Source organism: Oncorhynchus clarkii, chromosome 8 (genome assembly GCF_045791955.1).
Source record: "Oncorhynchus clarkii lewisi isolate Uvic-CL-2024 chromosome 8, UVic_Ocla_1.0, whole genome shotgun sequence".
Lineage (NCBI taxonomy): Eukaryota > Metazoa > Chordata > Actinopteri > Salmoniformes > Salmonidae > Oncorhynchus > Oncorhynchus clarkii.
The window spans coordinates 23020962-23034016 of NC_092154.1; the positions used below are offsets into that span (position 1 = coordinate 23020962).

General features: G+C 42.1%; 2 protein-coding genes across 3 annotated transcripts; both read left to right on the forward strand.

Annotated features, from left to right (window-relative positions):
• Positions 1-974: 974 nt before the first annotated feature.
• c8h1orf198 (chromosome 8 C1orf198 homolog) lies at positions 975-3348 on the forward strand. Of its 2 annotated transcripts, none has more exons than XM_071163698.1 (4): positions 975-1366; positions 1821-1871; positions 1987-2655; positions 2827-3348. In XM_071163698.1, exons 1-4 carry the CDS (start codon positions 1061-1063, stop codon positions 2881-2883), a joined length of 1083 nt encoding a protein of 360 aa, XP_071019799.1. In that variant the 5' UTR covers positions 975-1060; the 3' UTR covers positions 2884-3348. The 2 variants fall into 2 exon arrangements, with proteins under 2 accessions (XP_071019799.1, XP_071019800.1); XM_071163699.1 differs by lacking the exon at positions 975-1366 and adding an exon at positions 1420-1583.
• Positions 3349-3893: 545 nt separating this feature from the next.
• On the forward strand, positions 3894-6618 carry LOC139415120 (C-type lectin domain family 11 member A-like). Its single transcript, XM_071162966.1, has 4 exons — positions 3894-4217; positions 4525-4621; positions 4719-4910; positions 5042-6618. The coding sequence occupies exons 1-4, from the start codon at positions 4107-4109 to the stop codon at positions 5440-5442; spliced, it is 801 nt and encodes a 266-aa protein (XP_071019067.1). The 5' UTR covers positions 3894-4106; the 3' UTR covers positions 5443-6618.
• The last annotated feature ends 6437 nt before the right edge of the window (positions 6619-13055 follow it).

A 13055-nucleotide genomic window follows, 5' to 3' on the forward strand; every position in this document is an offset into this window, starting at 1 on the left:
TATCGCCATCTGTGGGACTTTGAGTAATCTTATCATAGCACTGGCAAACCATGGTTGACCAGGGGTGTGTGTAAACCCTTGATGACTAAGGGGGAGCTGTATTGAAGCCAACGTGCTCTTATTGTCTACATTCGTTTTTGACACGTTTATTATTTTACAGGCACTTAATGCATACTATTATATTATGTTAGCTAAACACATTTAAAATTAATAAATATACAAAAAACATTTTCTTTAAATTATATTTTTTTGGGAGTGCTAATGTTACTGTCCCCACTACAGCAAAAATACTTAAATACTAAATACATTTAAATACTGTAGATTTCCATTAATTCCTATGGAGGACTGCTCATACTAGGGAGTGCTTGCGTGGTGAGTCAGTGGCTTCAAAGCCTCTCAGTGGCCAATACATAGCATCAACAATCCAGGGTTTATATAAATCATTGTGCTTGACCAACTCCCTGACGAAAATGTCTGACTTTTATCCCATCATAAGAAGGTTCATGAACATTATAGTAGCCTATTCTAATGATATGGCTGCAAATGAGTGGTCGCGTTCCCCTGCTCAGACGTTGTTGCATCAACCAATGATTACGGCTAAGTCGTCGACTGTGTCATAGACTGACAGTTGCCGCGTTCAATTCATTTGGGAACTCTGAAATCTCAGACGTATGACTTTAGTTTGTTCAAGACAAATGGGAACTCGGGAAAAAAAAACTAGCTCCGACTGGGAAAAAATATTTTTACGGCCACCCAACTGGGAATTCCAAGTTGGAAACTCGGGCATCTTTCTAGAGCTCCAACTTTCCGACCTGAAGATGACTGACGTCATCATTTGACCACATTATTTTTCGGTGAGTTCCCCGTTATCTTGAAAGTACCAAGGTTGCTATAACATTTGATGGTGTTAGCTGATTCTTAAAATAGCTACCTATTCAGGTGTTGTAATATTTGGCATGCATCAGCAAGGCAGAGGAACCCGCTCATTATCGTTGCATTCGTACGTCATCAATGACCGCTCCCTTTCAACGCTTAGGAATGCTGTACAGCTGGTCGGAAAATGGCTGCTGCGACTATGGCAGGGGCCGATGCCCATAGGATGGAGCAGAAAAAGTTGGAGTATTTCTCCTCCATTAACTCCATGGCCAGGAAAATAATGCAAGAAAGGGAGAACATCAAGGAGAGACATGGACCCGATTGGGAGAAAATGACACCGAATGAACAAGACAGCGCCATCGACAATGGAATGATGGACCCACATATTCGTGCTCGATATGCTATGCATAGGGTTGACCGAGAAGAAGTCATTTGTTATCCTAAATTGCTCATTCAGACCGGACAGAAAATTGTCCATTTTGGTGTTGAGGTATGGACTTTTACCCGATTTGCATTGGTAGCCACATATCTATTTCCTATAGAATGATCTACGTTTTCTCGCATGATTCCAGCTAGCTAAAATGGCTAACACACGAATTTGGTTAGCCACGACCGAGATTTGGGCTGGTAAACATCATACCAGTAACAAAACAATGCAAGAGATCGAGATGGATCAGATGGCACTTTTCAACATGGTCTTCCCCATGGTATATACGGATGGGCATTTGTCTGATAACATGCTCTGTCTGATTAGGAAAATCTGGGAAACTAGCTATTTTTGTTTTGCTGTCAATTGATTCACTGGATTATCAAAACACTCAGCCAGCTAGTGCAGTCCTATAGTCCATTAACCTGACTGGCAGTGTTTCTGCATGTGAAGCGAGTAGTGGTTTGTCACTAATCATCACACTTTGATGAAAACATCTGTTTTTGTTCAATTTCAGGACATAACTTGGCAAGATGAGCACTCTGCCCCATTTTCCTGGGAGACCAAGGTGTGTATGACTGTGCCCATGTTGTATTCTACCATTCACAAGATTACCTTATATTGATGTAGCTACAGTACACATTTTATTTTTGGTCAACACAGTATCTCCTCTCTCTTTACAGAGCCAGTTGGACATCAGCCTGACAACAGGGGAATCTGTGCAGGGCATCTCCTCTTCAATCGCTAACTACAAGCCAACTAATGTCACCCAAAGCAGCCAGCTGAGCAAGGTGTCCAATGGCGAGAGCCTCGGCCTGGGCAGGAAAGAGGAGTCCTCCTCCTTCTGGAAGATCAGTGCTGAGAGATCCAGGCTGGAGGGTGAACAGGCAGACTTCCAATCCCTAACCCCCAGCCAAATCAAGTCCCTGGAGAAGGGGGAGAAGCCACTGCCCTCCTACCTTCGTCAGGAGCCCACCCCCAAGGAGGCAGAGGAGAGCCCACCCCCGGTACGGGTGACCTCGCAGAGATCCCCCAGGCCGCCTGCACCTCCTCCCCCTGTGCCCATTGGTGCCCCCCCCCCAGCAGCCATAAGTGTGACCCCTATGAGCATGACTCCTACCCCTGCTCTTATCAGTGTGTCGTCCACTATGGCTGGCTGGGAGCACGCTCAGAGCACCCTCCCCTCAGTCAGCAACACAGTGGAGGACGTCTTCACTCCAGGGCTGGCCAAGAAATCCCCGGAGCTACCCACCAATTCCCCTGCCCGCTCAGGCAACACTGCCAGAGAGAGAGAGGAGAAGGCTGCTGCTCAGTCTGAGTCGCAACTGGCCACCAGTCCCACCTTCGCTCAGGTGAACAACCCATTGTGGTTTGATACTTGATCCAGAAAAATTGGCAACAGCATTTACCTGTGTAGTAACAGTCTAATTACTCTGTATTACATGTTGTTACATAGTACATTTACTTCAAGTTGTGTTCTGTACTGTTCTAATTGAATGTTCTTTTTTTCTTTCTCCTACCAGTTTAATACCAGCAGTAACGTCCTGAAGACCGGATTTGACTTTCTTGACAACTGGTAACAGCGGCTTCAAGTAACAACATTGAGTGACTGGATCAACTCAACACTAGAAGGACCATTGTGATGACCATTTTAATACATGTATTAAGGAAAGCCAACAATTGAACTGACGATGTCTATTTATCCTAAATGGCTTTTTATGGCATATCTCACTACGTGTGCTTTTGATTCCCCACTGCCAGAACCCGCACCCTCCAGCTGTTACATTTACCTTTTTTACTCTGACCTCGTACTAGTGCTAAGCATTACTGTAGTGTACACTAATGAGAAGCACTCAAAGCGGTATGTTTAGAAAGCCGGCATGTTAAGTGATTTATACCACTTGCAATATAGATCTACAACCATTTTACATTACAAGAGTGCTATTTTACAGAATTTTGTATGTAAATTATATTTACTGTATGCTATATTGCACTCATAGATTTTGAAAACTTGGATTCAAAGCAAATAAATTATAGAGAATGAAGTCGTTGTTCTGGGATTGTACATTGTTTTTGATTCGGTGACAATATCAGTCCACAATGTGGCAGCAGAGATCTTGGTTCAATTGAGAACATCTCACAAATAGAGAATGAACTGTCTGAGCAGACCCTGATAAAATGGAAAGGTAAAACCAGCAAAGCATCAGACATATGTCTGTGTTGGTTAAGTTACTCCAAGTGTACTGTAAAAAACATGCTTATGGAGAATACTGGACATCCTATTTTTGCGTTGTACAGTTATCCTCAGCAATCTGTATGAACATTTCAGTTTTGCCTCACACTCACCCCTTTCAGTGTCTGGCAGTAGCCACACCCCAAACATCCTAGCAGACCTAGCTAGCTGATGTCCAAGTTCTGTGGAATGGAAAGTATGATTTTTGTGGCATTTTAACTGGCATTCCTCCTGTCTGCCATGACTTCAACACATAGGGATACATTGACTCTCTCCTTTCCCCATGCAAATTTACTCACCACAATCATTGCCTCTACTACTGTGATTTATTTACACTGGCAAATCCTCATGTTCGCCGTTATAAAAGTGGACTGTATTAATAGGAACATGTGTGCCACCAAAGGTCCACCTCTAAAAGTGCACTGTTAACACAAAGCGTGGAAGTGGGAGGTGATAGGAAAAGCAGGTTTCCTGTTGTTGGGGAGTCAGAACGACAGGAGAGAGTGAGATTGAGAGAGAGGTGGCACGACAGAGGGATACCGAGAACAACCAAAGTTATTACAGGGTAAAATGGGAATAGCAGCCATCCTAGTCATCGTCTTGTGTATGTGTTCACTCAGCTTGACTGATCTGGACAGCGGCACCAAAGATGGAGATCCTTTCGACGCAACACCATCTGAGGTAAAAACTTGTACTCGCTTGAAGATTTTGAGCTAAGACATAAAATCAGTTAAGGCGGTATAGTAGCACATTGTTAGCGCAGTAAGAATGGAATGAATTCTCCAGATGCACATAAACTCAAATAGAGTGCTGTAACATTTTCATTATGTTGTCCTTATTGCATGGAAACCCCTAGACTAGTTTTATGTCTTTTTAACTCTAGTGTATTTTTAGTGAAGGTATTTAGTGTAACAGTACACTATAATGGAAATCAGTGGAGGAGCTGGAGTATTGGTTGCAAATGTTTTACCCTCACTGTTCCCTTCAGAACCCAGAGACTCAGGGGAAACAGGCAAGAGAAGACTTACCGGAGGAGCAAGAGCCCAGTCCTGTCTCAGACTTTGACAACACATACAACTATATTTGTATGTCTGCACAGACTCAACAAAAGTTATACACTACACACTATACAAATTATTGCTGAATTGACAGACATAACTTCTGAGGTTTTCTCTTAAACAGTGTCCAGGCTGGCAGCAATGGATCAGGCCATCCACAGACTGAATGTCGGCCACTACACCCTGGACGTGAAGGTGACCCAACTGTTGGACAGAGTGTCCCGGCTGGACGGCACCCTCGGGGAGGTAGAGGAGACCATGCAACAGATATCGCTCCTCACGAAAGAGAACCGCAAGGAGATTGGCCGCTTGGAGGGTATGTCTGCACTCTGCATACCTCCCTTGAACTTTTTACTCTCAATAGTTCAAATGTTTTAAAATGGAAGGATGAAAAACCATTATAAAATCATGAAAAACTAAAGGTGAAACGTTTCCTCCTCTTTCTAGGCTGTCAGAAGGGCCGACGGGTGGGGTATAAGTGCTATCTGGTCTACCGCACATACGAGACGTATGCAGGGGCAGCCCAGAAGTGCCTGGAGCGGGGTGGAAGGATGGCCATGCCTCGGGACAGGAAGGAGCAGGAGGCCTTGGCAGACTACGTCAAGGCTTTCTTTCAGCCAGGGAACTGGCCTGTGTGGCTGGGCATCAATGACCTGCGCTCTGAGGGACTCTACCTGTTTGAGGACAACACACGCGTCACCTACTTCCAGTGGCGCAAGCACTTCCTCTCCAGCCAGCCGGACGGAGGCAAGCGGGAGAACTGTGTGGCCATGGCGTCAGATGATGGGGACTGGTGGGACAACTATTGTGACAGGAATATGTCTTACCTCTGTGAGTTTGATGCCTAATCCTTTTCTTCAAACTTTTGACAAGTATCTGACATTTCAGAAACACAAATCCAGCCAAGCTTGACGAAAATGTACCTAGTAGATAATCTACTATGAGTAGTTGTCTATCTTGTTATATAGTAAAATCTTTTGTTTTTTTGTTTGTTTGTTTAAAAAGCAATAGGGGATGTCATTGATCCACAAAGAAGTGGGTTGTAATCTATATATCATACTGTTCAATACTCAAGAACATTTTAGTTTACTAGCTGATGGTGCTTGTGTTGAATAATAATCCATAACACATTTAACATACTGTTAAAAAAAAGAAAACAGTATCAAACCCATGGCCTAACATACTGCACAGACAGACAGTGGTCATCTTAGTCCACACTGAAAAAATAAATATATATGTAATTTATTACTCACTCTAAGCTACGCAAATCTCTTTGGCTGAATACGGAATACTTTGGATCGAATATTTAATCTGAAATTGGATTATCAAAATATTTATTCAGTTTATCATGATTAAAAGCATACAATGTTATTACTGTACTTTTCACAGTTAATGTAAACAGAATAGTTCCAGGACAAATATTGGGCAATAAAATATTTGAAAATGCTCGGTCACAGTATCATGATCAGATTTGTTTTACTCATAAAGTCAGTGATTATCCTTAAAGGGGCAGTGCAGTCAAAAACGTGATTTCCAGTGTTTTTTTACACAGTGTACAAAACATTAAGAACACTGTCCTAATATTGAGTTAAACTCAATTGTCTCAAGGCTTAAAAATAATTCTTTAACCTTTCTCCTCCCCTTCATCTACACTGATTGAAGTGGATTTAACAAGTGACATCAATAAGGGATCATAGCTTTCACCTGAATTCACCTGGTCAGTCTATCATGGAAAGAGCATAATGCTTTGTACACTCATAGGTTGGAATAATACTGTGAAATTGTGACATCACCAGGTGGTATAAGTTAATTAAGTGATAATGCCCGTGATAATGTGATAATGGCACGGGTGTTGTCAGGCCTGAGACGAACCGTGCCAATATATCATCCAAAACACCAGCTTCGAGCGGCCGGTTGGTCGTTCGTTCTATTGGTTCAGTCTTTTGTTATGTATCTATGGACGCAACTCAGTCGTTCGTTCTAAATGTTCCATTGCCAGTTCTTTAAAAAATAAAAAATAAAAATTTTATTCAACCTTTAATCATGCAAGTCAGTTAAGAACAAATTCTTATTTACAATGACGGCCTACCCCAGACAATGCTGGGCCAATTGTGCGCCGCCCTATTGAACTCCCAATCATGGCCTGTAGTGGACTGTAGTGACGCCTCTCGCACTAAAATGCATTGCCATAGACTGCTGAGCCACTCGGGAGTTCTTATCCCTTGCTCGTTAGATTAACGTAACTGTAAATTATCCGGCTAACAGTGCAGCCAGAATAACAGCATAGTAGCTGCATTTGCGTTTGTTTAAGCTGTTTTCTGTGACATTTATTTGGATACATCCATAACAATGAGCTAATGATGCACGATTTCGCCTGGCGTAGAAAATGTGCTCTCTCGTCAGGACACTTGTTCAGAGGAGCTAGCCAACAACACAGCTAACACAATCATTTCAAACTGAAGCTGGAAAGACAGCAAATTAGCTGCACTTTGTTTCGTTGTACCTGCTTTCTATTGATAGTTATTTGCATATATCCATAAAAATAATGCTGATTCGTGATTTCGACTGGCTGAGAAAAGGTGCCTGTCTGTCTCATCCCGACACGTCCATTACTATGGAATATCTGGAGATCTAATTTGAATATTGAAACAATGTTGCAAACGTCGGAGAGACAGACAAGGTTTATACAAATCTCTGCTGTTGAAAACTTAATGTTAGTCTAAAAGAAATGTGATATAATATCTAGATGCTTTTTATAGTGGCGATCAAGTTTAAACAGCGCCTGGCCGGGCTGATTAGACAGTGACTTGCACAGTCAGATGGGACAGAGTAAATAGGCATTTTAACATCATAGATTTAGCTAGTGGTAACTTGTGAAATAGACACCGGCTGGAACGCGGTTTTAACCAATCAGCATTCACGATTAGACCCACCTGTTTTATAATATACCAATAACAAAGAGTTTGCCCTCTTCTCTGCCAATAACAGATAGTTTTCAGGTTACACAACTCCCATTAGGCTCCTCCAATTAGGCCCCTCTCTCAGACCACTCCCAGACAGCCCTAGCTAAATTCTTGCTTGAGAAATTGCAGTTTGCTAAGAAGCTATTTTGTTTTCAATTAAAATCGTCAAAAATAATCACAGTAAATTACTTAATTGTTACCCAGAAATGATTTAATATTGAGATAAAAATGGCTGCAATGGACCTTCAAAAATCCTTGAGATGTGAATTAATTTAATAAAAAGTTAGAACATTAGAATTATAGAATTCAGTCAGGAATAATAGCACTAGCGCAGCACTGATCCCGCAGCAGGAATGGTGATTGTTCTTGGCTTGTGAGTTCCATTCAGACACTGCTCTTCATGAGGTCATAAGCTTGAGCCGTGTCTTCATCCACACAAGCCAAGGAGGTGCCCTTCCAATGAGGGGTCAGTGCCATGTCCACTCAGATGGAGCGAGTCACTACTACATTATAAGTTAGTAGGATGGCCACCAGACGAGATGGTAGCCACCATCTGTGTTACTTCAGGCTTGTCCATTGGATTCTTGCAGGGATGAGAGAGGATCACTTTCCCGCCTTCATTCAGGACAAAGTTAGCGCCCATCTGAAATCATATCAAAAACTGAATTATAATGAGGACATGGATTATACAAACCTATCCCAAAATAATTGGGCATTGTATAAATAATTTTCTTCATAGAAAGAGGAAATATTATTTTGTGTATTTAATGTATACTGTATCTTAAGTAGGAGGTCATTAATCCAAATAAAAGTTGTAACTTTATTTCGGACAAAATCTTCAATGGAACCTGCAAAATAACAAATAAACAATGTAGCTGATTGTGCAAATGACAGTCCTGGCGAATGCATGACAGAGTTTAGATCCCCTATTTCTAAATTATTAATCCCTGATCACATTGTTCTACTTTTAGAACATGTTCTGTAGGCCAGGGGTTTTCAAACTTTTCTTTCCCAGGAAAACTGGCTACCCAGGGATCCCCATCATAGGTTAGAAAAGGTGATTGATAATGGCAAGTGGAAGTAATCAACATTTTAAAATGAATAGATTTGGTGGACAGTTTCATTATTTTGATCTTCCCACAGTTCATTGGAAGAGGAAGCATAAACTCAAACATAGTCTATTAGCTAGAAAAGTACATTGCTGTTGTATTTTTTTTTTCTTGAGCTGAGAGAAAATGTTGCACTTTTGAAGCACATTTCCATGAATTTTACATAGTTTGGCAATTTTATAAAATATATTATTTTATATACAATTTTACTGAGATTTTATTCAGTTTTAAAGCTAATTTCCTGCAATTTTATGCATTTTATCCATGGCTAATGATGTGTTCCTCTGCTCAAACATTTTAACAAAATCAATGGCATGTGCCCTGAATGCCTGTTTCTTTTTTGGGTGGGGGAACCTTGCTGACTGTCTAGCTTTTATTTGATTGTTAGTTCTGAAAGATTATGATAAAAAAATATATCTATAGTTCAATATCTTTACTGCCTTCTATTTGGTTGTTTTCCTTCAAATTGACACTGAAATAGTTTTCCATCTGGAAAATTATCACTGAGACAGACAGCACGCCTAAAAAAAAAACTTGTAATTTACACTATATTAAAGGAATAGTTTGAGATTTTGCAATGAAGCCTTTTATCTACTTCCCCAGAGTCAGATGAAGAGGAACAGCTATCATGCTAATGTTCCAGTAGACTTCCAGTCATTGCGCTAACGCTAGAGACATACAAATTCTATTCTGTTGCAGGTGGCGATATACAGTTGAAGTCAGAAGTTTACATACATTTAGGTTGGAGTCATTAAAATGTGTTTTTCCACCACTCCACAAATTTCTTGTTAACAAATTATAGTTTCGGCAAGTCGGTTAGGACATCTAATTTGTGCATAACACAAGTCATTTTTCCAACAATTGTTTACAGACAGATTATTTAACTTATAATTCACTGTATCACAATTCCAGTGGGTCAGAAGTTTCCATACAATAAATTCACTGTGCCTTTAAACAGCTTGGAAAATCAGAGAAAATTATGTCATTGCTTTAGAAGCTTCTGATAGGCTAATTGACATAATTTGAGTCAATTGGAGGTGTGGATGTATTTTAAGGCCTACCTTCAAACTCAGTGCCTCTATGCTTGACATCATGGGAAAATCAAAAGAAATCAGGCAAGACCTAAGAAAAAAAATTGTAGACCTTCACAAGTGTGGTTCATCCTTGGGAGCAATTTCCAAACGTTTGAAGGTACCACGTTCATCTGTACAAACAGTAGTACGCAAGTATAAACACCATGGGACCGCGCAGCCGTCATACCACTCAGGAAGGAGACGTGTTCTGTCTCCTGGAGATGGACTAACTTTGGTGCGAAAAGTGCAAATCAATCCCAGAACAAATCAAATCTAATTTTATTTGTCACATACACATGGTTAGCAGATGTTAATGTGAGTGTAGCGAAATGCTTGTGCTTCTAGTTCCGACAATGCAGTAATAACCAACAAGTAATCTAACCTAACAATTCCACAACTACTACCTTATACACACAAGTGTAAAGGGATAAAGAATATGTACATAAAGATAAATTAATGAGTGATGGTACAGAACAGCATAGGCAAGATGCAGTAGATGGTATCGAGTACAGCATATACATATGAGATGAGTAATGTAGGGTATGTAAACAAAGTGGCATAGTTTAAAGTAGCTAGTGATACATGTATTGCATAAAGATGCAGTAGATGATATAGAGTACAGTATATACATATGAGATGAGTAATGTAGGGTATGTAAACATTATATTAAGTGGCATTGTTTAAAGTGGCTAGTGATACATTTTTTTCCATCAATTTCCATTATTAAAGTGGCTAGAGTTGAGTCAGTATGTTGGCAGCAGCCACTCAATATTATGGTCTGATGGCCTTGAGATAGAAGCTGTTTTTCAGTCTCTCGGTCCCAGCTTTGATGCACCTGTACTGACCTCGCCTTCTGGATGATAACGGGGTGAACAGGCAGTGGCTCGGGTGGTTGTTGTCCTTGATGATCTTTATGGCCTTCCTTGGGTGGTGTAGGTGTCCTGGAGGGCAGGTAGTTTGCCCCCGGTGATGCGTTGTGCAGACCTCACTACCCTCTGGAGAGCCTCACGGTTGTGGGCGGAGCAGTTGCCGTACCAGGCGGTGATACAGCCCGCCAGGATGCTCTCGATTGTGTATCTGTAGAAGTTTGTGAGTGCTTTTGGTGACAAGCCAAATTTCTTCAGCCTCCTGAGGTTGAAGAGGCGCTGCTGCGCCTTCTTCACGATGCTGTCTGTGTGGGTGGACCAATTCAGTTTGTCTGTGATGTGTGCGCCAAGGAACTTCAAACTTGCTACCCTCTCCACTACTGTTCCATCGATGTGGATAGGGGGGTGTTCCCTCTGCTGTTTCCTGAAGTCCACAATCATCTCCTTCGTTTTGTTGACGTTGAGTGTGAGGTTATTTTCCTGACACCACACTCCGAGGGCCCTCACCTCCTCCCAGTAGGCCTTCTCGTCGTTTTTGGTAATCAAGCCTACCACTGTAGTGTCGTCCTCAACCTTGATGATTGAGTTGGAGGCGTGAACAGGGAGTACAGAAGAGGGCTCAGAACGCACCCTTGTGGGGCCCCAGTGTTGAGGATCAGCGGGGTGGAGATGTTGTTACCTATCCTCACCACCTGGGGGCGGCCCATCAGGAAGTCCAGTACCCAATTGCACAGGGCGGGGTCGAGACCCAGGGGGGGGGGTACTATGGAGGGCACTTTGGAGGGTACTATGGTGTTAAATGCAGCATTATCACATATATTCCTCTTGTCCAGATGGGTTAGGGCAGTGTGCAGTGTGGTGCGATTGTGTCGTCTGTGGACCTATTTGGGCGGTAAGCAAATTGGAGTGGGTCTAGGGTGTCAGGTAGGGTGGAGGTGATATGGTCCTTGACTAGTCTCTCAAAGCACTTCATGATGACGGAAGTGAGTGCTACTGGGCGGTAGTCGTTTAGCTCAGTTACCTTAGCTTTCTTGGGAACAGGAACAATGGTGGCCCTCTTGAAGCATGTGGGAACAGCAGACTGGGATAAGGATTGATTGAATATGTCCGTAAACACACCAGCCAGCTGGTCTGCACATGCTTGGAGGATGCGGCTGGGGATGCCGTCTGGGCCTGCAGCCCTGCGAGGGTTAACACGTTTAAATGTTTTACTCACGTCGGCTCCAGTGAAGGAGAGTCCGCAGGTTTTGGTAATTATTAAATGAAATCATACTCTACCTTAACCACAATGTATTTAAAAATGCAATGGTTTGTTTGTTATGAAAAAAGAATGCTAATAAACATTTGCATTTAAAGTATAACTTTTTAATGTATATAAACAAAGTGCATATAAATGTAACCATTCAAAACAAATACAATCTGAACAACATAATAATAGAATATTGCACCATATCAAAGAAAAATAAATAACAATGTGCAAAGCTGCAGCATCCCACTTAAAACATTCAACTGGTCCCTCATTTCCCTCTCTTCTTTATTGCCATGTTATAACCAGCAGCACACAGCAATGCTGACCATATTTTGCTTTTATGAGAGATTTGCTTTAAGAAATGCAAGCTGCCTCACTTTCAAGGGGCTGATGCAGTTTCTTCTCTCAGTAATTATTTGTCCCGTTTTCGAAAAGACCCTCTCAGAGGGAACGGATGTGGCCACTATGTAGAGTCTCCCTGTCATGACTTTAGTGAGCCGTGGGTAGGTCAGTGATGCCAGAGCGATTGATGCTCTTCAAATAATAATCTTAGCAGCAGGGAGGGACAGCCCCAGCAGTCAGCTGGCTCAGGCACCAGGGCAACAGGAAGAAGAGGGATCAGATGGAGCAGAAGCACCAGCAGTAGTGCCACAAATGTCTGCTGTTTGACGAGAGAGCAACTGGGGATGCAGCACGAAGGAATCCCTCAGCAGATGCCATAATGGAGGTCCAATCCTATTTGGAGGATCTGTAGATCCTCTGAGCTGGTGGAAGAACAAGGCAGTCTTGTTTAGGCCTCAGCTCAGCCATCCCCATCTGGCGTTGTGTAGATTTTAGTTTTTCAGCACCTAGTGTGCTCCTGTGGAAGTATTCCACAGCTACTTTCACTTTGTCCACAGTGGGCTTCATCACCTTCAGAGCATCTCTTACAATCAGGTTGATTGTGTGGGCAAGACATGGATGATGGGTCCATTTGAAAATGTTCATGGCTTTGGTTATGTTAGCTGCATTGTCGCTAACACAACAGACCACTTTTCCATCTACTTGCCATTCTCAGGCCACTCTCAACAGTTCCTCTGCCAAGTTCTCTGAGGTTTGTCTGTCACTGAACTCAAAAGCAGTCCAGAAGACAGCTTGACATCGAAAGATCTTCAATGAAGTGACATGTAATCAACATGTAAGAAGTGGTTACCCCTGATGT

Coding starts and splice junctions, on each gene's coding strand:
- c8h1orf198 (XM_071163698.1), top strand. CDS start 1,061: ATGGCTGCTGCGACTATGGCAGGGGCCGATGCCCATAGGATGGAGCAG. Junction 1,872..1,986: donor CATTTTCCTGGGAGACCAAG/GTGTGTATGACT, acceptor CTCTCTTTACAG/AGCCAGTTGGACATCAGCCT. Junction 2,656..2,826: donor CCAGTCCCACCTTCGCTCAG/GTGAACAACCCA, acceptor TTCTCCTACCAG/TTTAATACCAGCAGTAACGT.
- LOC139415120 (XM_071162966.1), top strand. CDS start 4,107: ATGGGAATAGCAGCCATCCTAGTCATCGTCTTGTGTATGTGTTCACTC. Junction 4,622..4,718: donor CAACACATACAACTATATTT/GTATGTCTGCAC, acceptor TCTCTTAAACAG/TGTCCAGGCTGGCAGCAATG. Junction 4,911..5,041: donor GGAGATTGGCCGCTTGGAGG/GTATGTCTGCAC, acceptor TCCTCTTTCTAG/GCTGTCAGAAGGGCCGACGG.